Raw genomic sequence first — 25,642 nt, 5'->3', positions numbered from 1 at the left:
CTTTTTTTACAGATAAGGACACTGAGGCCCACAGAAGTCACAAATTTTAGAGCTGGAACCATAGAGACCATCTAAGTCCAACCCTTCATTTTACATGAAGACACTTCAGCCCTGAGAAATTAAGTGATTTGCCCAAGGTCATACAGGTAATAAATGCCCGAGGAGGAATTTGAGCCCAAGCCCTCTGCCTCCAAAGCCAATGTCCTTTCCACTGAACCACACTGCCTTTCCATTAATAATACTATTCATGAGTCTGCTCTGATCATGAGCCTGCTGTCATGAGGACCACCTCCCACGAAGGGATCTCCCTCCTCTGATCTACTTGGCTAGGATTCCTCATAGATCCACATACACCATGAATGCCTGGTTTTCCAGGGCAGTCCCCATTTTAAGAAAATAAAGCATATCTGTAATGGGGTTTTCTAAAAAGCATATTCAAGTATATCCAAAAGTATATTCACCAGAATATGAGTCCTGATTTGGAGTTTGAAAAATATGGCCACGGTATCTGAATGACCCATATAAGTACGTAGGGATGGGGAACTTTTGGCCTTGAGGTCACAGGTGGCCCTCTAGGTCCTCAAGTGCAGCCCTGTGACTGAATCCAAACTTTCTTCTGTGAATTTGTTCTGTGAGGTTTGGATTCAGCCACAGGGCTGCACTGGAGGCCTAGAGGGCACCTGTGGCCTTGAGGCTGCAGATTCTCCACCCCTGGTATGGTGTTGAATTGTAGTTAACAGTGTAAAGGTCTCATCCTGTCCCCCCCCCCCCCCACCCCAACCGCCTTCCAGCCAGACTATAAGCTTCCTGAAGGCAGGGGCTGTACTGCCAACATGTACCCTCTGAAGTTCTCAACACAGGACCTGCCATATAGCAAGCACCCAATAAGTGACTACTGGAAGGATGGATGAGTGAATATGAGGCAGGAGAAAGGGAATTGCATTTGGAGCATGAAGACCCAAATTCATCTTAGGCACATGTCACAGCCTCTCTGGGCCTCAGCTCCCCCATCACCAAATGGAGGAGGTTAAACTAGATGCACCATATTGGTTCAAATACAGGCCACATCCCTTAAACGAGCTTCCTTTGAAAAAGAAAATGGTATATGGGTATACCAGAAAAATAACAAGGATTACAGGCCACAGGTAGATTTGGGGGGAAAGTGCAACTTCTAGTTAGAACCATATGATAATAATAGGGACGATGATCATGCTGAGGATAGTCATAGAAGGAGAAATCATGGTACTAAGAGTTACAGTGCAAAGCCCTTTGAATATGAAGTGGGATGTGTACTTCGAGTTGGTTTTTCCAGGAGCAGAGCTATGCCAACCTGCCCTGACTTATTTATACTTACCTGCATACTAGGTCTTTTAACCCAACAACAGTCATGTGACAGTGGGAAGTCAGGGGTTATGAGATGGAATTAATTTCTGCATGAAGCTGATGACCTCTGGAGACCAAAGAAGGTCCTGCTGCCAGGCAAGGCTGATCCAGAGAGAACAGCTCAGGGATATTGGTATATTTCTATGGGAAGCCTTTCCTGGTCTTCTCAGTTATTTGTAATCTATCTGTCTTCATATCACGTTATGTTTATTTGCTATCTAAATGCTATTTTCCCTGCTATCCACCACCCCTAGGATGTAAATTCCTTAAGGATAGGAACGGTTTTTCATTTGCATACAGCAGGTGCTTCATAAGTGCCCACTGAATTAGACTGAGTACCTACCTCCTCTAGTGTGTGGTAAGAGTTGTACCTGAAGCTGCTAGTACTCCTCTCCTGTCTTCGGGAGGCCGACATGCCTCTTCTTTCCTCATCCAACAGCACCTGGATTAAAAACCCCCAAACGCCAGAAGGTCAAGGTCATGTCTTCTTTAACTAAGATAAGTCCACCAGAAAGAGAGAGAAGCCATTGATGATGTGAATACAAGACTATCAGCCTTGGGCTCCAATCCCCTCTTGTGTGCTGGTAGCCACGCCCCCAAGGTATACGAGTGAGGAGTTAGGAGTCTCAGGCTCCAGTCTGGTTCTGCCACTTAAGCCGTATGGTACAGGGAGAGAACACGGGCATGGGAGTCAAAAGACCCAGGTTCAAGTCCGGACTCTTCTACATCATACCTTTGTGACTCTGGACAAATCACTTAACTCTCTGAGGACTCGTTCCTCTTTTGTAAAATCGAGATGATTATCACTGGACTGCCGACTGGTCGGAGGTGATGCATTCTGTGAGAGTGAGGCGTTACCTAAATTCTATTTATGATGGTCTTTTAACGATGCTGATACTTACAACAAGCTCTTTGAACCTCACTTTCCTCAACGATAGAATAAACAGAAACAATGATATTAATAATAACAGGGCCTTACATTTACCTGGTGCTTTAGAGGTACAAAGTGCTTTCACATATGATATTTGTGAAACAGACAACAGAATTCTAGATGGTATTGGCAGAGAATTGGCAGAATTCAATAAAACAAAACTTATACCAATTTGTCAATACACCGATTGATCTCATCGATACTTATGCACCTGTAGGATCGCATCCAGCCTATAATATGCCATCGTAATGTAGATTAATGAAAAGTCCTAAATGTGGGGGTCAAGAAATCAACTTTATAAGTACAAGATGGAAGAAGAGTGGTTAGATAATTATAATTATTAGCATTTATATAGTTCTTTAAGGTTTGCAAAGTGCTTTACAAATATTAGCAGATTTGATCCTTACAAGACAGGTTAAGGATTTGCCCAAGGCCACACAACTGATAAGTATCCAGAGTAAGGTTTGAACTCAGATATTCCTGATTCAAGTCCATCATTCTATCTACTGTTCTACCTAGCTGTCTCATAGGTAGAAAATATATGTGAAAAAAACCTGGGAGTTTTAGTAGACTATAAATTTAATGTATGAGTCAATTTAGTGACCAAAATATCTAATGCAATCTATTAACACATACTAAAGCTGGAATACTGATCTTGGGTGACTCGCCTGACTGTTGAGTTGGCCCCAGGTCAGTGGGTAGGAGCCATAGGAAGGATTAGAAAAATGAATTTACAGGAGGGGGGAGGTGGGGGGGGAGTCAAGATGGCAGAGTAGAAGCAGGATCTCCGCATGGCTCCAGCTCTCACCACCTCCAATCCATGTAAAAGGGGACTCTGAACAAACTTTGGAGCTACAGAACCCACAAAATGACACAGAGAAGCTAAGCTCCTGCTGAGGATAGCCCAGCAGGCTGGCAGGAATCTGCCAGCATAGCGCTTTGGGAGCCGAGCCCAGCCCCACACCAAGGTTTTAGCCCCAGGAGGGCCTGACCAGCCCCCGGCTGGAGGGACTCCAGATCACCAGCAGCTGTGGCGATCCAGATTTATCAACACATAGATGCTAAGGACAAAATGAGAGGACAGTGCAGTGTGGACTTTGGGACCAGTAGTTGGGAGTGTGTAGGTTTTTGCCCCTGAGACGAGAAGCCGCTGAGGGCTGCAGCACAGCCGCCTACACATGACAGCTTCAGCTCCTGGCCTGCAGACTGTAGGGGGACCAAGCACCAGTCTGAGGGGTAATTGCTCTTGCTTTAACCTGCTTGGATCTGGATTTCGGTCTAGGGTGGAGGTCCCGGGGTGTGTGACCAGCTTGCCAGGGCGTGTGGAGGCTTCAGAGAGGGCACCCAACTAATACCTCCAGCAGCTGAGAAAACCCCAGTGTTTGGGACGAAAGCTCCCCTGTCTGGTGGCAGAGTCCTACTGTGGCAAAAAGCCCAAAAGTCAAGTAATTGAGTGGCAACATGGGCAGGCAAAGGAATCAAAGCAAACAGAAGAATCCAACATTACACTCCTATTTTGGGGACAAAAAGGAGGAAAGCATGGAGCAGGAGGAAGACAGTGAAGTCAGAACTCCTGCACCAAAAGCTGCAAAGGAAAATACGAGCTGGTTACAGGCCATAAAGGACCTTAAGAAGCAGATAAGAGAAGTGGAGGAAAAATTGGGAAGAGAAATGAGAACAATGCAAGAAAATTACAAAATGAGAGTCAGCAGCCTGACTAAGGAAAATAATACCTTAAAAAACAGACTGACTCAAATGGCAAAAGAGGCTCAAAAAGCCAATGAGGAGAAAAATGCCTTAAAAAGCCAAATTTGCCAGATGGAAAAAGAATCTCACTCACTGAGGAGAATCATTCCTTCAGAATTAGATTGGAGCAAATGGAAGCTAGTGACTTTATGAGAAATCAAGATACAGTTAAACAGATCCAAACAAATGAAAGAATAGAAGGCAATGTGAAATATCTCATGGGAAAAACCATTGACCTGGAAAATAGATCCAGGAGAGATAATTTAAAAATTAGTGGACTACCTGAAAGCCATGATCAAAGAAAGAACATAGAAATCATCCTCCAAGAAATTCTCAAGGAAAACTGCCCTGATGTTTTAGAACCAGAGGGCAAAATAGAGGTTGAAAGAATCCACCCATCACCTCCTGAAAAAGATCCCAAAAAGAAAACACCTAGGAATATTATAGCCAGGTTCCAAAATTCCCAGATCAAGGAGGGAATATTACAAGCAGCCAGGAAGAAACAATTTTAATATTGCAGAAACACAATCAGGATAACTCAGGATCTGGCAGCTTCTACACTGAAGGATCAAAGGGCTTGGAATATGATATTCCAGAGGGAAAAGGAGCTGGGATTAAAACCAAGAATCACCTACCCAGCAAAACTGAGTATCATGTTTCAGGGGAAAATATGGTCATTCAGTGCAATAGAGGACTTTCAAGTATTCTTGATGAAAAAAACCAGAGTTGAATAGAAAATTTGACATTCAGATACAAGAAGCAAGAGAAGCATGAGAAGGTAAACAGGGAAAAGAAATCATAAGGAACTTATCAAAGTTGAACTATTAACATTCCTACATGGAAAAACAATAATTGTAACTGATGAAACTTTTCTCAGTATAAAAATAGTTGAAGGGAATATATATGTCTATATCAGAGGGTATACAGGCGTATGAATATATACATGAATGGGTGAATATATGTATACAGGAATACATAGATAGAGGGCACAAGACCAATTGAATAGGAAGGGGTGATACTTAAAAGGTGAAATAAAGAGGTGAGAGAGGAATATAATGAGAGGAGATGGGGAGAGACAGAATGGGGTAAACTATCTCATATAGAAGAGGCAAGGGAAAATGGTTACAATGGAGGGGAAGAATAGGAAGGCAAAAGGGAATGGGTCAACCTTATTCTCATTGAATTTGGCTTGGGGAGGGAATGAAATACACACTAAATAGGGTATCTCACCCTACAGGAGAGTAGGGGGAAGGGGATGAGAGGGGGAATGATGGAAGGGAGGGAAGGCTTGGGGGGGAGGGAAGTTGGAAGCACCCACTTTTGAAAAGGGACGGGATCAAAGTAGAGAATAGAACAAGTGGGAGGTGGGATAGGAGGGAGGGAAATATAGTCAGTCCTTTATAATATATCTACTATGTTAATGTTTTGCATTAACTACACATGTACAGCCTATTCTGAATTGCTTATCTTCCCAGTAATGGTGGGTGACAAGGGAGGAAGGGAATGAATCTGGAATTCAAATTTTAAAATAAAATGTTTAAATATATATATATATACATACTATTATTAGCACTATTTTACATGTAATTGGGAAATAAAATATACAAGCACTGGGGCATAAAGATCCACCATGCCCTACTGGAAAAGTCGAAGGGGGTATGGGAGAGAGTAGATTGGAGGAGGGGATATCCAGTGGGATCGCTATTTTGGGGAGGTGGGTAGGGGAAAAATGGGGAGAAAATTTGTAACTCAAAGTCTTGCAGAAATGAATGATGTAAACTAGAAGTTAATAAAGCATTTGAAAAATAAAAAAAAGAAAAATGATTTTACTAAGATCTGAAAATATCATTGTTTTCTTCAGTTTAAAGGGGTTGATTGATACCTGATTTATTGATTGATATATTGATACCTGCTTAACCACAAGCTTAACTAATGTGCCCATCAGAGAGCAGGAAGGCATGTTGTGTGAACTGATGATTCTGGAACCAGATTTAAAATAACACCAAAAGGAATTAGGTGTAGGAAGTCTACACAAGTTTTCTAATTTCCAGACTAAAGCTTGGTAGAACTCCATCTATAGAAGTTCTCCATAATTGTTCCTCCTGATAGCTACTCCAGAATAAATCAGACTAGTATGTGATGATTTGACCACTCCATCATGATCTTTTTGTATCACTATCTAGAAAAGTGAATGTCTGCAAGTTCAGATTGAAATTTCTTGTTATTCAATCATGTCCAACTCTTCATGGCCCAATTTTGACTTTTCTTGGCAAAGATACTAGAGTTGATTGCTATTTCCTTCTGCAACTCATTTTATTGATGAGGAAACTGAGATCAATGGGATTAAGTGACTTGCCCAGGGTCACACAGCTAGTAAGTGTCTGAGGCTGGATTTGAACTCAGGTCTTCCTGATTCTAAGCCCAACACTCTATCCACTGTGCCACTTAACTGCTCCAGACTGAAATAGAGAGAAGCAAAAAAAATAAATAAGTAAAGGAAAATTTCTAATTACAAGCTCTCTTACAAGTCTGAAACTCAGTCATTTGAGTGGGATACTCACTAAATTAGAAACTGTGCTTCAGTGATATAGATTTTCATTTGACCACACAAATATTTGACCATATACATTAATTTAACCATATACATTCTATAAATACATTTTATGAATTTCTCCCAAGTCATCTACCAGTCTTTCCTGTTACTTTCCCACAAAGTCAGAAGTGCAAAATAGAAGGGCGGAACACAGATCAAAGGCCCTATGACTGTAACATTCCTTGCCTGTTTGGCATTCCATCCAAGCACAAGTGGATAGACTCTGAATGAAGCAATCTTATAGGTTGTCTCGTCCAGACCTCTCATTTCACAGACAAAGAGCTGTTTTCTCTGGCTACTACTTAGACAGAAACCAAAGTGAGAGTAACCACAGACCTGGTGAGAGATCTTACCTGGACATCCTTAATCATGACAGTGTAGGAGATGCCACTGGAATTCAGATAGTTTTTGATAGCTTTCAAGTTAGAAAAAGGAACTCTCATATCCACAGGACAGCTGGGCCTGGCTGGAGCATGCCAGAAATCAACCTTTGGCAGGGAGGGGGGACAAAGGAAAGAAATAAACTGAGTTTCACCATATAACATCAAACATATATACCCAGATAGAATGTGATAGCCTAATCTACTGTTATCCAGCTGGGAGTCCCTCCCCTCCTGTACCTCAGAAATGTTAACATCTGCCCCCTAATGTATTACTGAAGGCCCTAATGGCCAAGATATAAGGCTGGAGGGGAGGCAGAAAGAGAGAAAGAGTTCTTGTCCAAAAGTTCTCTCTCCCCCACGACGCCCAAACCACTCCGCCATCTTCCAGCATTGCTTCTCGGCCAAACTCAACCTTGCTGGAGCATCTTTGGGTCGCAAAGACCCCCCAAGCATCTTTTAAAGTAGAAACTTTATCTACAGTAGTAATGAGTGAGGCAATGTCACCAATCACCATAATTATAAGAAAAAGGACCTTGGCCAGCAGGGAGAACTACAAAGACCAGGCATTAAATGCACTATGTAGGCAGAGAACATCTCTTCCCTTCTGTCCTAGAATGGACAGGAAAACTTCATGCCTACAGTATAACACAGGCATATAGGGCCCTTGGATTCTACTCTCAGACACCTGTTACATGCCCCAAAGTAATTTCGTGGCTCTGCTTTTCCATTTTTCTTTCTACAAAATTGGAAAAGTTGTTTATAACATCCTTTTGATTACTGACCAATAGAAAAACTCATGGGCAATAGGAGTGAGGATGGTGAGCAGAGGTAGCCATTGGCCCAGCCGGTGGGACCATGTTCAGAAATATGTGGCTGCCTCAACTACCCCTATCCCCAAATAAAATATATTTTATTATAACTATTAAAAGAAATGCAGCTAAACTCTGAGATCTAAACACAGCTGTCACCCTGAGCAATGCCCTTTAAGCTCTCCAAAACTTCATTTCTATAATCCCATCTATAAAATGGAGATCATAAAGTCTCAAAGCATGGGCTTGTAAGGGTCGAATGTGGTCACGCAAGTGAGGACACTTTGGAACCGCAGGGCACTACACAAGCATCAGCGATCAGCGTTATTTCTTTTTCTGTGTCTATAAGAAAAATGTTTCCAATAGAAATAAAAATCAATAATAGTTAGCATTTGCATAGCTCTTTAAGGTTTGAAAAGCACTTCACAATTATTATCTCATTTGTTTCTCACAACCCTGGGAGGCACATGCTATAATTACAGATAATAATAAAATAATGGGTAACATTTAGATAGTACCAACTATACCAGGCACTGTGCTAAGCACTTTTTACAAACATTATCTCATTTAATTCCCACAAGACTCCTGGAAAGTGGGTGCTATAATTATCTCCATTTTACAGTGGGGGAAACTGAGGCAGGCAGAGGTTAAGTGACTTGCCCTAGGTCACACAGTCAGTAAGTATATCAGGCTGGATTTGAATTCAGGTCTTCCTGACTCCTGATCCAGCGCTCTAACCACTGCTCCACTCAGCTGCCAAGATGGGAGACTGGGCCCTGTAGGATGGACTCACACCACACACATCTACTACACTAAGCCTTTTCATCAGAAGCCATCTACAAGTCATCTGGCACTCAGAGCCTAATACTGATGGAAAGGACACTGGGGAATATAGTTTTGTACCAAACAAAAATGCCCCTTCCCCCTGCCCATCTCTTAAATTCCCTCCGTTTTTACAGGGTACTCTTGGCTCAACCAGCCTGCTTAGCTGCGTAAACAGAGCCCAAATTTTAAAGCATGGAGACCCAGTCCTTTGGTCCCCAACCCTTTTCCTGTGCATTACAGGTACTTAGTACTTTTTATTTTCCAGGCATCTTATGATCACTGAAGGGATGGAGGGTGAGAGGTGAGTGTGGGAGGAGGAGGGGAGGGGGCACTACAGTCCAGATTCCTCCCTTCCTGCTAGAGATGCTGGAGTGTCCCAGGAAGGGCACTGTGGCAGCAGCATGCTGCCAGCTAATGAAGGGAGGCCTCCAGGTGGACCGAAATCTACCTGACTGGGAGGTCGGCTCTTGCCCATGGGCCTCACCTACCTTTTTGTAAAAGTACTAAGTGACTTAGCCAATTTTAAAAATTAAAGTGAATTATAATTAATTTGGGTATTTCACAACAGCTCTTGAGATATCAGACACCCTGAGGGGGTCAAGAGACAGGGTTGGAAAACTGCTTTCTGTCAGACTGCACTCGGCTACACATATGATTTGGAGCTGGTTGGGAGACTGAGGACAGGCAAGTGAAATGATTTGTTCAGAGGAGTGGGGGCACTTTTTAGCTGGGCTGGGATTCAAACCCAGGGCTTTTCCATCCTTTCCATTACAGCACGGGAACTTCTGTCAGCCAGGCCTCACCTTCAGGTATTCGGAATCTTCTAGGTTCTTAAGCAATTGGAGCTGCTTCTCATCCTTGGCCTTGATGCGGAGAACCTGATCCCTGGGAAGACATAAGCCAAGGGGCAGGGAGTTGGGGACAGGTGGGAGTAATGTTAGGCTTTAGCCCTTGGGAGAAGCAGGGAGACCTTGGAAGGAACTCTTTGGTCTGAGAAGCATTAGAGAGAGGTTCCAGAATGAGGGTTGGCAAGGGGCTATCAAGGCTGGGCACCAGCTAGCAGAACTCCAGGGGGCGGTTAAATGCCAGCTCAGACCCTAGCCTGGGTCACGGAGGTAGGGGTGAGGGTGGAGATTGGGATGCTGATAGGAAGAAGGAGGGGAGAAGGGAGAAGAGAGGCGACTTCAAATGTGCCCGTTTTTTACAGGCACTGAAACTGAGGCAGCTAGAAATCGAAATAACAATCAAAATAATCTACAGCAGAGGAGGTGCTAGGACCTGACCCCAGAAAGAATGAGGGTGAGAGGCCCCAACTGCAAATGTTCCTCTTTGACAAGCACTGGAACTGAGGCCGCTAGAAATTGAAATCACGTAAAGCCAGTGGAGCGAGAACCCTGGAGTCCACAGGCTCCAGCCAGCTTCCCTCTCTCCTGTGAGATGCATCTTTGCCCCCAGATTCCGAGGCACAGAGCCCCTACTCACCCACTGAACATCTTCCGGCTCCAGGTAGCTGCCAGCACCAGACTCAGGACCAGGAGACCCCTCATGGTGAGCCGGAGCGGAGCAAGACCACTGTCTCCTGCGGGCACGGGGAGCCCCCACTGTCCTGGGCTCAAGGGCTGCTCCTCATGGCCTCAGCACCTGAGAACTCTCCTCGTCTTCGTATCCTGGGAGGAACAGAGACGAGTGATGCAGACACAGCAGGATGCTCTGGTTAGGTCACTGCCTGGCCCTCCCCAGCCCCAGGCAGAGCCCCGGGGGAGGCAGAGGCCGGGATGGGGAGGGGGGAGAAGAGAAGGGAAGACTTCCTCAGCCCCAGCATCCTTCTGTTTGTCAAAAGGGAGAGAAAATCTCATCCTACTCCGCACCTGGGCATCTGTCTTCCAGAAATAATTAAATTCAAGGTAAGATTATTTCCAAATCATTTCTGACTTGGAGCGCTATCCAAAATGGTACTTCCCCACACCCTTTGACATGACTCTGTTCCAAGACAGTTTTAGGTAACATTTATAGGAATCCAAGACACATGTAAAATATAATTTTGAGTTAACATTAACTAATATTAAGTTAACATTCCTAATAGATGAATGTCATTGGGAAATAACAATAATGTTTAAAAAAAACATCAATTAGTACTCATCTAATACTTCAAACAAACAAACAGACAAAACCCTTTCCCTTTCCCTTCTCCCTATTTAATTTAGTTCCCATTTCTCTCTTGTTCTCCCGGTTCTACCCTTACAGAAACTCCCCCATCTTCTCTCTGGTCTGCCCTTCTTCTAGGAGATCCAGCCTGGAGTTTAACCCCAAAAGCAGCAGCGACCCCCATGCATGGGTGGATAGAACACCAGCCCTAGAATAAGGAAGACCCTTGTTCAAATCCAGCTTCTGACACTTACTAGCTGTGACCCTAGGCAAGTCACTTAGCCTGCATCTGCCACAGTCTTCTCATCCGCAAAATGCAGATAATAGTATATAGCATAACACCCCCAGGGTTGTTGTGAGGAAAAAAATCAGATAATATTTGTAAAGTACCTAGCACATAGTAGGTCTATGTTTCAGTCCAAGTTTCCTTAGAGTCTGGCAGACCTGAGTTCGAGTCTGCCTCTGATGGAGTGAGCGGTATGACCTGAGAGCAATTCTGCCATATCTGTCAGGGTCCCAGGCCGCTAGCTTAGACTTTCCAATTACAAATTAATTGCTGATCTGCACCAGCAGAAGGAATTTCTACACCGGGAGTGTCTTACAATGAAAGCACAAGTCCAGGCTGCTGACCCTCCAGATCCCCTTACAGCAGGGCTCCCAACAGGCTCAGGCAGTCAGTGTCTCCCTCAGGAATGATATTTATTTCGGTTCAATACCGAGGCTCTACCTCAGAAATTATCTAATTTTATTTCATATGTATTTCTACACATACATGTTGTCTGTCTCCCCTGATGAAACACATGCTCCCCGAGGGCAGGGGCTGCTCCGGTTCCTGCTTCTTCTTTCTCTTTCTATTCTCAGCGTCCATCGCGCGGTGCCGGGCCCTTAGTAAGTTAACAAAACACTGATGTCACGTAACCCTACTTGCCTCAGTTTCCTCATCTGTAAGACGCAGGTGATAACAGCATCCACCTCCCAGCGTTGTGGTGAGCAAACAAATGGGGTAATATTTGCGACTTGCTTAGAAGGCTGCCTGGTACACGTCGCTGGTGGGGAGGGGGAAGGGAGGAAGCTCTCTGGGTGGTTAAAAAATGTCACTTGTCGCAGTTTCTCTTCAGTTGGGGAGATCCCGTTTTCTCCACCTTCAGGCTTGGGGACAGGCGTTGGTGGCACCCTGGACGTCACTGTGGTGGGAACCATTCCCAGCACTGCCACCAGCGTTGGTACAGATGGTCTTCCCTTTGGGCAGACTCTCTTCCCCAGCCCTTGCAGCCAAGGTCTTCCTTGCTGGGGACAGCAAAGTGGAGGCCACCATGTGAAGCAGGGCCCCCCCAGAGGGATCAGGAGAGGGATCCCTGGGGCTGTTGAATCCAGAACATCCACAGCAGGGGACAGAGGGCAGGGCCATTCGCTCGGGCTATTTCTGGTGACAGCATATTAGCACAACAGTCACTCAGCAGCAGCATTTCTCATAAACCCACTCCCACTGCCGCTGCTTCCCAGAACAACTGATTAGCTGCATGTGGGCTGTGAGGGCTGGGCCCCAGCTGCGTGTTTATAGCCGGCTCTGCTCCCCAGGCCTGCGGGGCCTGCCTCATTACTTCGGGAGTCCATTGTACTGATGGGACAGAATGTCCCAGGAGCCTTGCTCTCCAGAGGCCTCAGTTTAACTGCAAAGGAGACCTGGAAAGGAACACGGTGCTTGCTGCCCAGGTGACTCCCTGTCCTGAAAGGGCAGCGTCCATCCTCAGGGACTGAGGTGGTTCAGTGGAGAGTAGAATGACCTGGGAACAAAGGAGCCCCGAGGGCAGATTCCTGCCTTACATGCTAGCTGGATAAAGTGTTGGCAGAGATGTCCATGTGCATGGGCGCACACACACACACGGGATATATGTATTGGAATAATATATACATATATAAGTATATATAATCATACATATGGAATAATATATTGTTGAAATAAAATATGTAAGAAAATATATGTTAGAATAATATATTAGAACAGTATATTGGAATTATATGTTAGGATAATATAGAGGAATGTATATTAGAATAATATATTCGAATAATGTATACAGAAACATACAGATAATATTTAAATGATATACTGAATAATATATTAGAATAATGTATAGGTTAGAATAATATATATAGGAAAATATATGTGTGTGTATGAATGTTTTGTTTGACTATGCATATTTGTAATAAAGATTTTTCTCCTTTTTCTAATGGAGAAGTGGGGAGGAGAGAAAATAGATTTTTTTTTTTTGCTTTTGCTTTCTGGAGGGGGGGAAGGCAGGGCAACTGGGGCTAAGTGACTTGCCCAAGGTCACACAGCTAGTTTGTGTTGTGTCTGAGGCCGAATTTGAACTCAGGTCCTCCCAACTCCAGGATTGGTGCTCTATTCACTGTGCCACCTAGCCACCCCCAGAAAATGGATTTTTGATCCTTGAAAAAAAAAATGAGATTTTTAAAAAAGATACTAGCTGGCAACTCAATCTATTTCAGCTTTGGTTTTCTCTTCTGAAAAACGGGGGTACCAATAATAGCACCTACCTCACAGGATTTCTGTGAGGATTAAATGAAATAATATCAATAAAGCACTTTGAAAACCTTACAATGCTATATAAATGTTGTTATTGTTACACATAAATGTAAGTTATTATATTGTCATCATTATTATTATTAGGTCATCCGGGTGGCACAATGGTTATAGCACTGAAGCTGGAGTCAGGAAGACCTGAGTTCAAATCCAGCCTCAGACACTTCCTAACAGCATGACCCTAGACAAGTCATCTGCAAAATGCAGATAATAATAGCACCACCTCCCAGGGGTTTTGTGAGTTAAAAATGAGGTATTTGTAAAGTGCTTGGCGCGGTGCCTGCCCCACAGAGGGCGCATGTCACGCTAACGGGGCCTCGGGGAGGAAGGCGGGCTCGGCCTCCCGGGGTGGCTGGAGCGCGGGGGCAGCCCGGGCTGGAGGCCGTTCTCGGACCCTCTCGGCGGCGCAGGCCCCCCATCTCCGGGCCCTTCCCAGTGTTGTGAGCTGGAGTGACAGTGGCCCCTCCCCGGCCCCACGCCCAAAGGCCGGCTCTAGTCAGACCCAGACCCAGGTGTGGCCGGCCCGCCTCAGGCTCCTCGTCTGTGCAATGGGGGCAGCGACAGCACCGCCCCCTCCCACCCCCCCAGGGCTGCTGTGAGGGGAGGAGTGTAAGGCCCAGAGCCGCCTGGCACGCAGCAGGCGCTTAATAAATGCTCTGTCCTTCCGCTCACAGCCACACACGCGGAGCGGGACTGATGGGGGGGGGGGTGTCAGATTACGGAGGGTGACGGCCCCTCCTCCCGGGGCTGAGGACTGAACGTGGCCTGGCACACAGCAGGTGCTTAATGAAGGCATTCAGGGTCACACGCAGAGTTGACTTGATTTGTCTAAGGTCACACAGGCGGTAAGGAAGGGAATCAAATTACGGAGAATCGTAGCTGCCACCTCCCCAAGGAGGTCGTGAGAACTGTATGTAAAGTACTTGGCCCCGTGCCTGGCACACAGCAGGTGCTTAATAAATGCCTTTTCCGTTCGCTGCGCCACGCTATCCACTCGTGGCCACACACACAGAGCTGGACTGATCTGGAAGGGAATCAAACCTCCCCAGGGCAGTTGTGAGGCCATCTGCACACAGCAGGCGCTTAATGAGTGCTCCTTCCCGTCCCGGACACTAGGCCGCCCAAGGTCCAGGGGGGAGGCAAGCGCGCCCCTCCCCCGGAGCAGGCTGGGGCCCCTCGCGGTGCTCCCCGTGCTCTCGCTCTCCGGCCCTCCGGGCAGCTACTCACCCACCGCAGTCCAGGGTGCGGCCTCTGCCCCCCGCGGCCGGAGGGTGGGTGGGTGGGATGGGAGCATTTCCTGCTGCTTCCTGCCTGGAGGTCGCAGCCTACAGGCTGAGGGGCGACGCTGCAGCCCTGGCCTGGCCGGCTGAGCGCCTGACTCCGGAAGGTGGCCTGCGGATGCGGCGGCGGCCAGTAGTCAATCAACAAAGCGCTTCCCGCCAGGGACTCTGCCGCACGTGGTCATGGCGGGACAGAGCAGCCAGTATTGCTAACATCCAGCCCGCTAGCTACCCGTGATACAGGGGAGAAGCAGCACAGCCTGACTGCTACTGCGCCGGCCTGGGGCGCATCTGCAGGGCCTGGGCTAGAAGGTCTTCTAAGCGGTCAATAAGCACCTATTAGGCGCCTGCTGTGTGCCAGGCACTGTGCTAAGGGCTGAGGATACAAAGAGAGGCCAAAGGTGGCCCCTGCCCCCATGGAGCTCGTAGTCCAATGGTCAGCTCCGGGTCAAACTTAGGATCCTGCAGGGTTAGAAAAACCCAACCACATATAAGTGATGTAGGATCGCGTGCCTCATGAATGGGTAGGATCGCGTGCCTCATGAATGGGTAGGGAAGGGGCCAAAGGGAGGCTGAGAATTTGGAACTCAGATTCTTAAAAAGAATGCCCCAAAATAAATAACACTAATACAAAAAGCCACTGAAGAAACAGCCCAATTTTATTCATTAAATAAAATTGAATTATTCTCTTCCTTCTAAAATTTCCTTAGACCCCTTAGCCTGAATTATTCCTTTATCTTATTCTCCCCTGTAGGATCATAGAATAGTAGGATGAATGAATGAATAAATTTATTTTATTAAGTACTTTTATTTTTATTAAATAGTATTAAATTAAGGATTTATTAAGTACTTACTGTGTGCACATCACTGTGCTAAGCACTAAGGATACAGATAGAAAAGATGGCCCCTGCCTTCAGGGAGCTCATATTCTAATAAGGAAGATAACATTTAGCTCGATGCCTGGCACACAGTAGGTGCTTAATAAATATTTGTATAATACAGAAGTTTTTAGCTACAAATCAGATGGTGAAGTTCCATGGTCCTTAAGGTACAGCAGCAAAGCAGATGTTAATGCCTCTTCTTTTATGTCATTTCCACTGATAATTAGAGAATAGGGATGCCTTTCACAACTATAGTAAGGGGGTGAATTTTTAATCAAAGAAGGTCTAGAGATCATAGATCCAGAGTTGGAAGGTCAGTTAAGAGACCATCCTAGTCTGATTCCTTCATTTTACAAATAAAGAAATTGAGGCTCAGGGAGATTAAATGACTTGCCCAAGGTGAAACAAGTAGTATTATCATTGTTTTTGTTCTTGTCCCAGCCCCCTCCTGGTGAATTGTAAACTCCTTGAGGGGAGGCATGGTCTTTTTTTCATCTTTTTATCCTGACACTACAGTGTCTAGCATATGGTGTCATTGTTCATTCGTTTCATTCACGTCTGATTCTTTGTGACCCCATTTGGGTTTTCTTGGCAAAGATACTGGGAGTGTTGCCATTTTCTTCTCTGACTCATTTTATAGAGGAGGAAACTGAGGCAAACAGGGTTAAGTGACTCACCCAAGATCACACAGGTAGTAAGTGTCTGAGGCCAGATTTGAATTTAGGTCTTGCTGACTCCACACCCAGCCCTTTATCTACTGAGCTACCTAGCTGCTCAGCATATAGTAGAGGGACCTAATCAATATTTATAGAATTGAAATTAATTCATACAGAAGCACAATTAAAGACCTAATGATTGTAAAACTCCCTGCTTATATGCCATCACAACCACCCAATACTAGAAAATGCTATATCAGATAAATCAGGTCAGGATCTCAGGCTGCCAGTTCCTACTTAGTCCTGCCTCCTGAATGAAATATTCCTGATTTTGATGTATGTGTGTGTAAGCATGTGTATTCTTTTCCATTTCTAAGTCTATGATCTTATTAGAAACACAATTTAAGTTATAAATTTTATATTTGTATTATATTAACATTATAATTTTATATTAAATAGTTATATACAACAAATTGTATTAATATAATAAATACAAATTATGCATAATTGCTAATTAAATAATATACTAAAATAATTTATTTTAATATTAATATAAACGTAATATATAAACCTAAATTTAATATGAATATTTTATATTGTATTAACATTACAATACTATATTAAATAATTATTTTGTTACATATAACATATACATTTATATATAATACATAATATATTATAATATAGAATAAATACATAGTATGTATAATTATATTTTAAATAATATTACATTTGAAATATTTCTATTGTAATATTAATATATATAAATTTTATTTTTAATGTGAATATTTTATATTATGTTAATATAATAATATATCACAAAATAAATATGAATTGTGTGTGATTGTATATTATATTCGATAATTAAATATTGTATGTTAAAATATTTATATTTTAATATTGATATAAATATAATATATAAATTTAAATTTTAAAATTTGTCAAGATTATAAAATCAACCGCACGCATTTTAATGTCAGAGATTTCATCTTGTATATCACAAACCTCTGCTTCCGTTTAGTCGTATCTACTGGAATCCTCCCAACATGGAAAATCCTGTTTGGGATAATATCTGTTTCCACACGCCTGTCCAGAAGTCTGTAATCAAGCGATGGGAAGATCTAGTCTCTTGTCACAGACTTCCTGGCTCCCAGTCCAACTAGAGTTGGATACATGCAGTTCACTCAGCACTGATTTAAATAACACCCCATGAACCCAGGGTCTCTCCTGGTTGCAACCAGAGGGACTCCTGGGTCTCAGGAGCACTGCTCTCCATGATCTGAAATTTCACCGTATTTCTCTCTGTCCAGAAACTCCACCTCTGAACCACAAGGCTGAAAAAGTGCTGCAGGGGCTATGGCCAGGTGGCAGAGTCCAGCTGTCATAAATTTAGCATCCAAGCTGGGGGTGGGGCAGGTGCCATGGAGTCCTTTCCCTTCTACCTTTAAAAAGTGACCTGCATCCAATGTCATCATCTCTCCCAGTCTCTCCTGGACCTACTATTCTTAGGAGGCAAACCAGGCAAATGAAGCTAGGACAGGACACAAACAGGAGCCAGAATGCCCCATTCTATTACAGTTCCCAGATTGCATTCTAATCGTCTATTAGAAAAAAAAAATACAGAAAAACTCCAGGATATTTATTCGGTGTTCAAAGCCTTTCATAACCTTTTGTGGTTATTCAGTCATTTCAGACTCTTCATGACCACATTTGGGGTTTTAAAGATAATAGAGGGGTTCACCATTTCCTTTTCCAACTCATTTTACAGCTGAGGAAACTCAGGCAAACAGGGTGAAGTGACTTGCCTGGGGTCACACAGCTAGCAAGTGTCTGAGGTCAAATTTGAACTCAGGTCTTCTTGACACCAGGCCTGGAGCTCTATCCACTGCACTACCTAGCTTTCCATAACCTATCTCCCTCCTCCCACCTTTCCAGTTTTCTTAGACCTTACTCCCTAACACTTGGTCTTCAGTGCAGTGACGCTGGCCTCCTGGCTATCCCACAAACAAGACACACCATCTCTCAGATCCAGGCATTTTCTCTGGCTGTCTCCTGCACCTGGAACACTCTCCCTCTTCTGCTACACCTACTGGCTTCCCTGGCTTTCTTTAAGTCCCAACCAAAACCCCATCTTCTACGGAAGCCTGCCCCAACCCCTCTGGATTCTAGTGCCTTCCCTCTGTTAATTACCTCCCTTTTATACAAAATGTATGTATATATTCATTTGCATGTTGTCTCCACCATTAGATTGTTGGATTGAAAAAGCCAAGTAGGTGCCTATTGGCTGTGGAATGGCTAGAGAAATTGTGGTTTATGTACATAATGGAATATCACAGTATCATAAGAAATGAGTATGAAGAAATCAAGAAAACTTGGAATGACTTTATGAACTGATAGAATGCCTCAAAACTTTCATCTTCCCTCAAGGCTCCGCTTAATTACTCCTTCCTCTGAAAAGCCTTGCTTTGCTCTGTGCCCTCCTCTTCCTCATGAAGCTAAGTGTTCTCTTCCTTCTCAAGTTACCGTCTATGTATGTCTACCTGCATGTCATATTCCCTCAGCATCATTCAACAATCAACCAACATTTATTAAATACTTATTAGGTGCCAGGCACTGTGCTAAACTCTGGGGAGACAAAAAGAGGCAAAAGACATCCCCTGCCCTCAAGGAGCTTACAATCTAATGGGGGAGACAATAAACAAAAGCTTATAAACAAGCCATAGACAAGATAAATAGGAAGTAATTAACAGAGAAGAGGTGCTAGAATTAAGAGGGTTGGGAATGGCATCCTGTAAAGGGTGGGATTTTTGTTGACTCTCAAAGGAAGCCATAGAGGTCAGTATGTAGAAAGGGCAAAGTTCCAGGCATGGGGTACAGCCAGAAAAATTTGCACAGAGCTAAGAGATGAACACCTTGTTTGTGAAACAGCTGGGATACTGCTATAATAAAAGTCCTAACATAGATATAATTATGATATACTATATATTTTTCTTCTGTCTGCTGTCCTTTCATTCTCATCCTTAAATGCCTTTGGAATGACTTTGTTTAGATGTCTTGCCAAGGTACCTTTAGACTGGTTTTATCCTTCACTATTTCTCTCTGTTTTATGAGAAGATACTGCTCATACTCATCCATCATTCTTGCTCATAAGACTTTGCTTTTTTGATTTACTTTAAATTTTTTTTAGTTTTTATTTTCATTTCCAAAATTTCTCCCTCCCTCCTCCACTCTCACTCATTGAGAAGACAAGAAACACAATACCCATTATACATACTTCATGAGATTTTACAAACAAATTTATTATAATTTAACCCAATGTCATCCTCTTTCTATTTGGCAAGTAAATCAGATGTTTGCTAAGAGATTTTCTAAGCTCTTTCAGCCTTATTGTGATAATTAATTAAAAGTGACTAAACTTCTTTATGAAATTGTTGGTGTCATTTGTTATCAGTTTCACATTTTTAGTTATCTACTTGTTTAAATAATTCAAGCATTTTTAGAAAAGATTTCTAAAAACTATGACAAGATATTTTCTTTTTTCTTTTCTTTTTGTCTTTTTGGAGGGGGAAAAGCAGGGCAATTGGGGTTAAGTGACTTGCCCAAGGTCACACTTAAGTGTCTGAGAACAGATTTGAATTCAGGTCCTCCTGACTCCAGGGTTAGTGCTCTATTCACTACACTACCTAGCTGCCCCTGCCAAACTGTTTTCTCTATAAATATCAGTGGAATACTTAGACACTAATGTCACAGATCCAAATGTGCTTGTAAGGAAATTATTTAGAGTCACTAAAAAGTTTGTCGTTGTTCATCCTTCATTCTTTTTTTTTAAGCAATTGGGGTTAAGTAACTTGCCCAAGGTTACATGGCCAGTTATTTTGTGTGGGTGTTAAGTATCTGAGGCCAGAACCGAGCCCAGGTCCTCCCGACTCCAGGGCTGGCGCTCTTACTGCGCCACATAGCCACCCCATCCTTCATTCTTAAAAAGGACCAATGACATCAGGAGGGTGATGTCTTGATTTGCAGGTGGATTATTTAAGTGAGGCAAGGCTGTGCAAAGTCATCAGTCTCACCCTCTCCTCCAGAGTCATCAGGGTTCAATGGCAAGACAAAAGTCAGGAAAAGTACAAAGATGCAGAAGGCAACCAAACGGAACCACCAAGCATACCAAGGATACCCAGGATGGCAGCAGCACAAAAGTGAGGGGGCTGAGAGATAAATCAAAAGGAAAAGGTATCTGAAGAACGGGAAGATAATGAAGGCATGAAAAAAATCTCAGACAGACTTTATAATACTCCAAAAAGGCAATCAGGAAAGTATCAATGGCTGACAACCTACAATCAATGGCTTCTCTCCAATCTCTACTCAATCTTCATGAGAGTCATCTATGTACAAGTCAATGGGCTTGACGAGAATACTATGAGGGAACAAGGAGGTATTAAATGGTGAGTTCCTTGAAGGGAAGGGCCATCTTTTGCCTTTCTTAGAATCACTTAGTACAGTACCTGGCATATAGTAGTTGTTTAATAAATGCTTATTGACTGATTGACATTCAATTGCAGATCCCATCTTTAAGGCCTTTTCAGAATTGACTAAAAGAGAGAAGATACTGTGCTTATTGTTTAGTTGATTTTTAAAAAATTGATTCAGTAGAGCAAAATGCCTTCTAATACAGGCTTTTTTTCTACAAGGTTTTTCTTCCAGTCGAGGAATCCACAAACATTTATTAAGTGCCTACTATGTGCCGAGGACTGTGCAAAGTGCTGGGAATCAAAAAGGCAAAAATACCACAATATGTATCCTCAAGGAGCTTATATTCCAACATGAAGACAACATGTGCATATGTATAGAATAAAAACAAAATTTACACAGTAGTTTGAGGATAGAGGTCACTAGCAGGTGGTGGACTGAGAAAGGCTTCATCCATACATCAAACTCATTCAGAATTTCTTTTCTTTTCTTCTTTTTGTTTTTTGGAGGGCAATTGGGGTTAAGTGACTTGCCCAAGGTCACACAGCTAGTTTTGTGTTAAGTGTCTGAGGCCCGATTTGAACTCAGGTCCTCATGACTCCAGAGCCGGTGCTCTATTCACTGTGCCACCTAGCCGCTCCTTGTTCAGAATTTCTTGCAAAATGTAATAATGACAGGAATGATCCCATTTGGTGATCCTCTGATCATAAATATCAGGAGGGGCCTAAAATCTGTAGGAGATTTGTGCCCATTAAAGGTGTCCCCCACTGGGATGGAGGAGATGTAGCAGAGTCTAAATTAAAGAGAGATTCCCTGTTAAAAGTAAGGTCCTTGAGATGTTATTGTTTGTTGATAGCACTATGCTGATTGTATCAAGGCCTTTGAAGAGCTTTGAAGTCATTCAAAGGAATTTGACTTGGTGGTCCACACAGGAAAGCCCAAGAAAATGAAGGATGCCCATTGCCCAGATCGCAACATACATTTGGAAGAACAACCAGTATAGCTTGGGCTCAAAGAGACAGATGGTACAAATGGACAGTAAGTAGGGCCCAACGTTGGATAAGAGGGTGAGATCAAGCTGGGTTGCTTTTGAGAAACTGCAAAATTCACTTACTGACTTTGTCGAGGAAATAATCCACAGGCCTATGCCTCCAAATGGGCAGCTAGGTGGCACAGTGGATAGCAGGTTAGACCTGGAGTCGGGAAAAACCTGAGTTCAAAGCCAGTCTCAGACACTTACCAGCATGTGACCCTATTTGCCTCAGTTTCCCCATCTGCATAATGAGCTGGAGAAGGAGGTAGCAAACCCTTTTAGTATCTTGACCAAGAAAACTCTGAAAAGGGTCACAAAGAGTCAGACACAAGTGAAAGGAATACAACTTGCTTCCAAATAAGGAAGAATCATAATCATTGAAGCCTTTGCAGCTATTGCAAAACAGATAGACTGAGACCTGAAATTCTCTTCCCATCTAATAAGTTTCACTCACATCTTTTATACATCCATGGAAGCAGAGAAAGCATTATCAGCTAAACAATCTACAGATTCCTGAGAAGCCAGGCACAGGAACAGCCAAAAGAGCTTGAAAGTAAACACACACACACATCAAAGGGGCTCTAGCTGTCCTTAGTTTCCTGGAACCTGTTTACATTCTTGTTGGAACAGCAACGTTTTATGTCTGCAGTTAGAAACCAGGGGTCACTTAAGCCAAGAATGGCATTCAGTGCTGGAGGCCATCTGCTGCCTCATCAAAGCTAAGCTTGCAGCTCAATTTAGCCTTCAGAGTTCTTCACAAGAAGAATGCCAAGACTCCTATGAAAGCAAAGCAAAAGCTCATCTTTTTTTATTCCAACCTTCTACAGATGTACTTGTGTGAGAGTGAAACATGGAATACCACAGTCTGAAGAATTAAACATGAATGTGTGGGTTTGATTCATCTGGTGAGGGAAGGTGCTGATGGCTTCTAAGCAGAAGAGTCTTATGGTCCAAGGTAACCACCTAATGATCCAGCTCTTCGTGGGAGTGCTACTTACCCAGGTACAGAGAGTATGGCAGCAATGCGATCGCTTTCAGTTGGTTGTCCAAAATGGCAGAAGTGAGGGGATAATGTAACCCTGGCCTCTCTCTGAGACCTTACTCATTCTACCAACCTTTCAAATAGACATATTTAATATTTAACTTTTAATTTAATTGAGTATTTATTTAATTTTTGTTTATTTTATTAAATTTAATTAATTAGTTGTAAATTTGATTTAATATTTAATTTAAAATTTAATAAAAAATTCTATTTCTAGGGTCCAGAATTTAACCAGGATGGTTACTCCTCTTATTTGGGCCAATCACACCCCCTTCATGCCTTAATAGTAATAAAAATAATAGCTGGCATTTTGACAATGCTTTAAATTTTCAGAGTTTTTTTTTATTTACATTATCGTTAGCTAGACCTAAGATCAAATCTGACCTCAGACACTTACTAGCTGTGTGTCTGGATAAGTGACGGAACCTCACAATGCCTTTTCTCAAATGTAAAATGGGAATTACAATGGTGCCTGAGTTGTAAGGATCAAATGAGATAATATCTATACAGCTGTTTGAAAACCTTAATGCATTTGTTTTTCTTGGCAAAGATACTAGAATGGTTTACTATTTCTTTCTCCAGCTCATTTTACAGATAAAGAAACTGAGGCCAACAGGGTTAACTAACTTGCCCAGGGTCACACAGTAAGTATCTAAGGCCAGATTTTACCTCATAAAGATGAATCTTCCTGACTCCAAACTGAGCACACTATCCGCTGTACCACCTAGCTGCCCTAAAGCACTATATAAATGTTCGTTATTAATTAAATATAAATTATATATAAAAATAAATATAAATAAATATAACAATTAAATCTAAACATTGGATCTCCATGACAAATGTGTGAGATAGATGTTACTTTCTAGGGTATGAAAAGGAGGTGGCATGAAATAATGCTAGGAAGGTAGCCTGGGGCTCCATTGTACAGATGAGAAAACCAAGGCTCAGTACAAATCAGAAAGATGGGATTGGAACAACAGCCTCTCATGACTCCAAATCCAGTATACTTTCTATTAGACTACATCCTGTTTCTTTATTTAATGGATGGTCTTCATGAGTTTCTGTGACTAAAAATAATCACCTATTGGCCAGTTGTGATGATAATGATATTAAAAATAATAATAGCAAAGTCCTTTATTTACATCATTTTATTTTATTCTCACAACAACCCTGTGAGGCAGGTGCTTTTACTAATATTTTACCAGTGATGAAACTGAGGCTCAGAAAGGCCCAGAGTCACAAGGCTAGTAAGTATTGGGACAGTTGTTGAACTTAGGGCTTCCTAACTCATAGTCCAGAACCCTTAGCCAGAGGGCCCACCAACTACCCATATACATTTAATTAAGCTGGTCCTTGGATGAGAGCTACATGGTTATTGCTTGGCTTGTCTTAAGCCTTCCTGTGTGATGGGGTGTGATGGGGCGCTTGAGTGCCTGTTCTTGAACCCCAGTTCCAAAAATCACATCCAGTTCCAAAATAACATTTCTCCCTAGTCCCAGAGCATAATCTCTGCCTGTTTCTCCCCACCTCCTGCACTATGCTTAGCAATCCCCAGCCAAACATTTATCTCCCCCAGCACAATAACAAGTGAGCATTCCACTGGATTATCTATACTTACTCCCTAGCTCATTATATACATCCTGTATTCCTCATTATGTATACCTTAGGCTATATATATTCCCAACATCCATCTTGTCAAACACGACATTGATGGGTGGCAGACTGGGCATTTCTCAGTCAACCCTCACCACTAGTTAACTTAGTGACATTTCAAGTCTAAAACCACACCTCTACGTAGCCCCACCTTGGGTTATTTCCCAGTGAAATCTGGGTAAAATACTGCACAGTAGATATTAAAAGTGCATGTTCCTTTAAGAACTGACCACCGTTAACCACTCCCTAATCCCACCCTGACTCACCTAGTTAGCATATTTGCTGTAGGTTTTACTATAGTTTATCCTATATAAACTTTAACTGTACCTTCTAAGGTTGCAGGTTCTCTAAGAACTCTTGCCCTCTGTATAGTGTAACAATAAATCTTTGCTACCTTGATTTGAAGAATGCTTGAGTCCGTGAATTCTTTCCAGGGACTCAGGTTATTGGGGTTCCTGGTCTCCCTGAACCCCATCAGGTGGACCTGCCAGAGCTAAAACTCTACTGGGCCAGGCTTCAAGGACACAAGATTACTACTCCCACCCCCACCACCACCATAATAAGGTATCCAAGAAGATTGTTAGTGGAGAAGATGGTTAAACATTTAATTAAAAGCCAGGTTTTTCCTGTCTCTAATTGGGATAGTAAATCTTTGGTTTTGTTCTGGGAATTCTGGCATACTGCAAGACGCACGTCTCCCTGGACTCCACCCACAGTTTCTGTTGGAAATAATTTTTTCCCTTTCTTTTGCTGTTCTAGCTTGTTGTGCAAGTTTGCTTACGTGGTTCTTAAATTCCTGTCCTGTTATGAATCAAATCAAAATGTGTTTAATGAGTGCCTATTATGTATAAATAATCTCTATGGGGTACATCAAGATCATAACTCCCATTTGTATGATGCTTTAATGGTCATGAAGCACTTTCCTCATAATAATTCTGTAAGGCAGTCATAAGAGTGTTTTATTTCCATTTTATGTGTAGGAAGTACAGTGATTTGGGTGCTGGAGGTGGATGGGGTGGATTGGCAGGGAGAGTGAGGAGTGGGGAGAGAGTATGAAAGTAAGGTAAAGGTTAGGAGCTCCACCAAACCTCGTTTTAATCTGGCTCCTGGGGTAATTTGCATTAGCTCTGGGGCATAATGGGAGTGGAAAACCCTCCTTCCCACAACCTCACCCCACCTTTGCAGTTTTGCTAAATAGAATCCCTCACATGAT

The 25,642-nt window shown here is 43.0% G+C and overlaps 1 protein-coding gene across 4 annotated transcripts in view; it reads right to left on the bottom strand.

The window, feature by feature from the left end:
* LOC138160601 (carboxypeptidase A5-like) overlaps positions 1-25,642 on the bottom strand; it is a 52,393-nt gene that overhangs the window by 14,355 nt on the left and 12,396 nt on the right. The window contains exons 1-5 of one of the 4 annotated variants that reach the window (XM_069087222.1): positions 17,240-17,501; positions 10,153-10,337; positions 9,474-9,555; positions 7,007-7,141; positions 1,727-1,825 (exon numbers count right to left, since the gene is read on the bottom strand). In XM_069087222.1, coding sequence (XP_068943323.1) covers positions 1,727-1,825; positions 7,007-7,141; positions 9,474-9,555; positions 10,153-10,217 — 381 coding nt within the window. In that variant the 5' untranslated portion in view covers positions 10,218-10,337; positions 17,240-17,501. Of the gene's footprint in view, positions 1-1,726; positions 1,826-7,006; positions 7,142-9,473; positions 9,556-10,152; positions 10,338-11,205; positions 11,505-11,587; positions 12,895-17,239; positions 17,502-25,642 lie in introns of those variants that run through there. The other 3 variants (XM_069087225.1, XM_069087224.1, XM_069087223.1) reach the window with 3 other exon arrangements.

This window comes from Petaurus breviceps, unplaced genomic scaffold (assembly GCF_028583685.1).
Source record: "Petaurus breviceps papuanus isolate PSGF00001 unplaced genomic scaffold, PetGlider_PUasm1.0 181, whole genome shotgun sequence".
NCBI classification, from domain to species: domain Eukaryota; kingdom Metazoa; phylum Chordata; class Mammalia; order Diprotodontia; family Petauridae; genus Petaurus; species Petaurus breviceps.
This window is presented reverse-complemented; position numbering and strand designations above follow the sequence as displayed.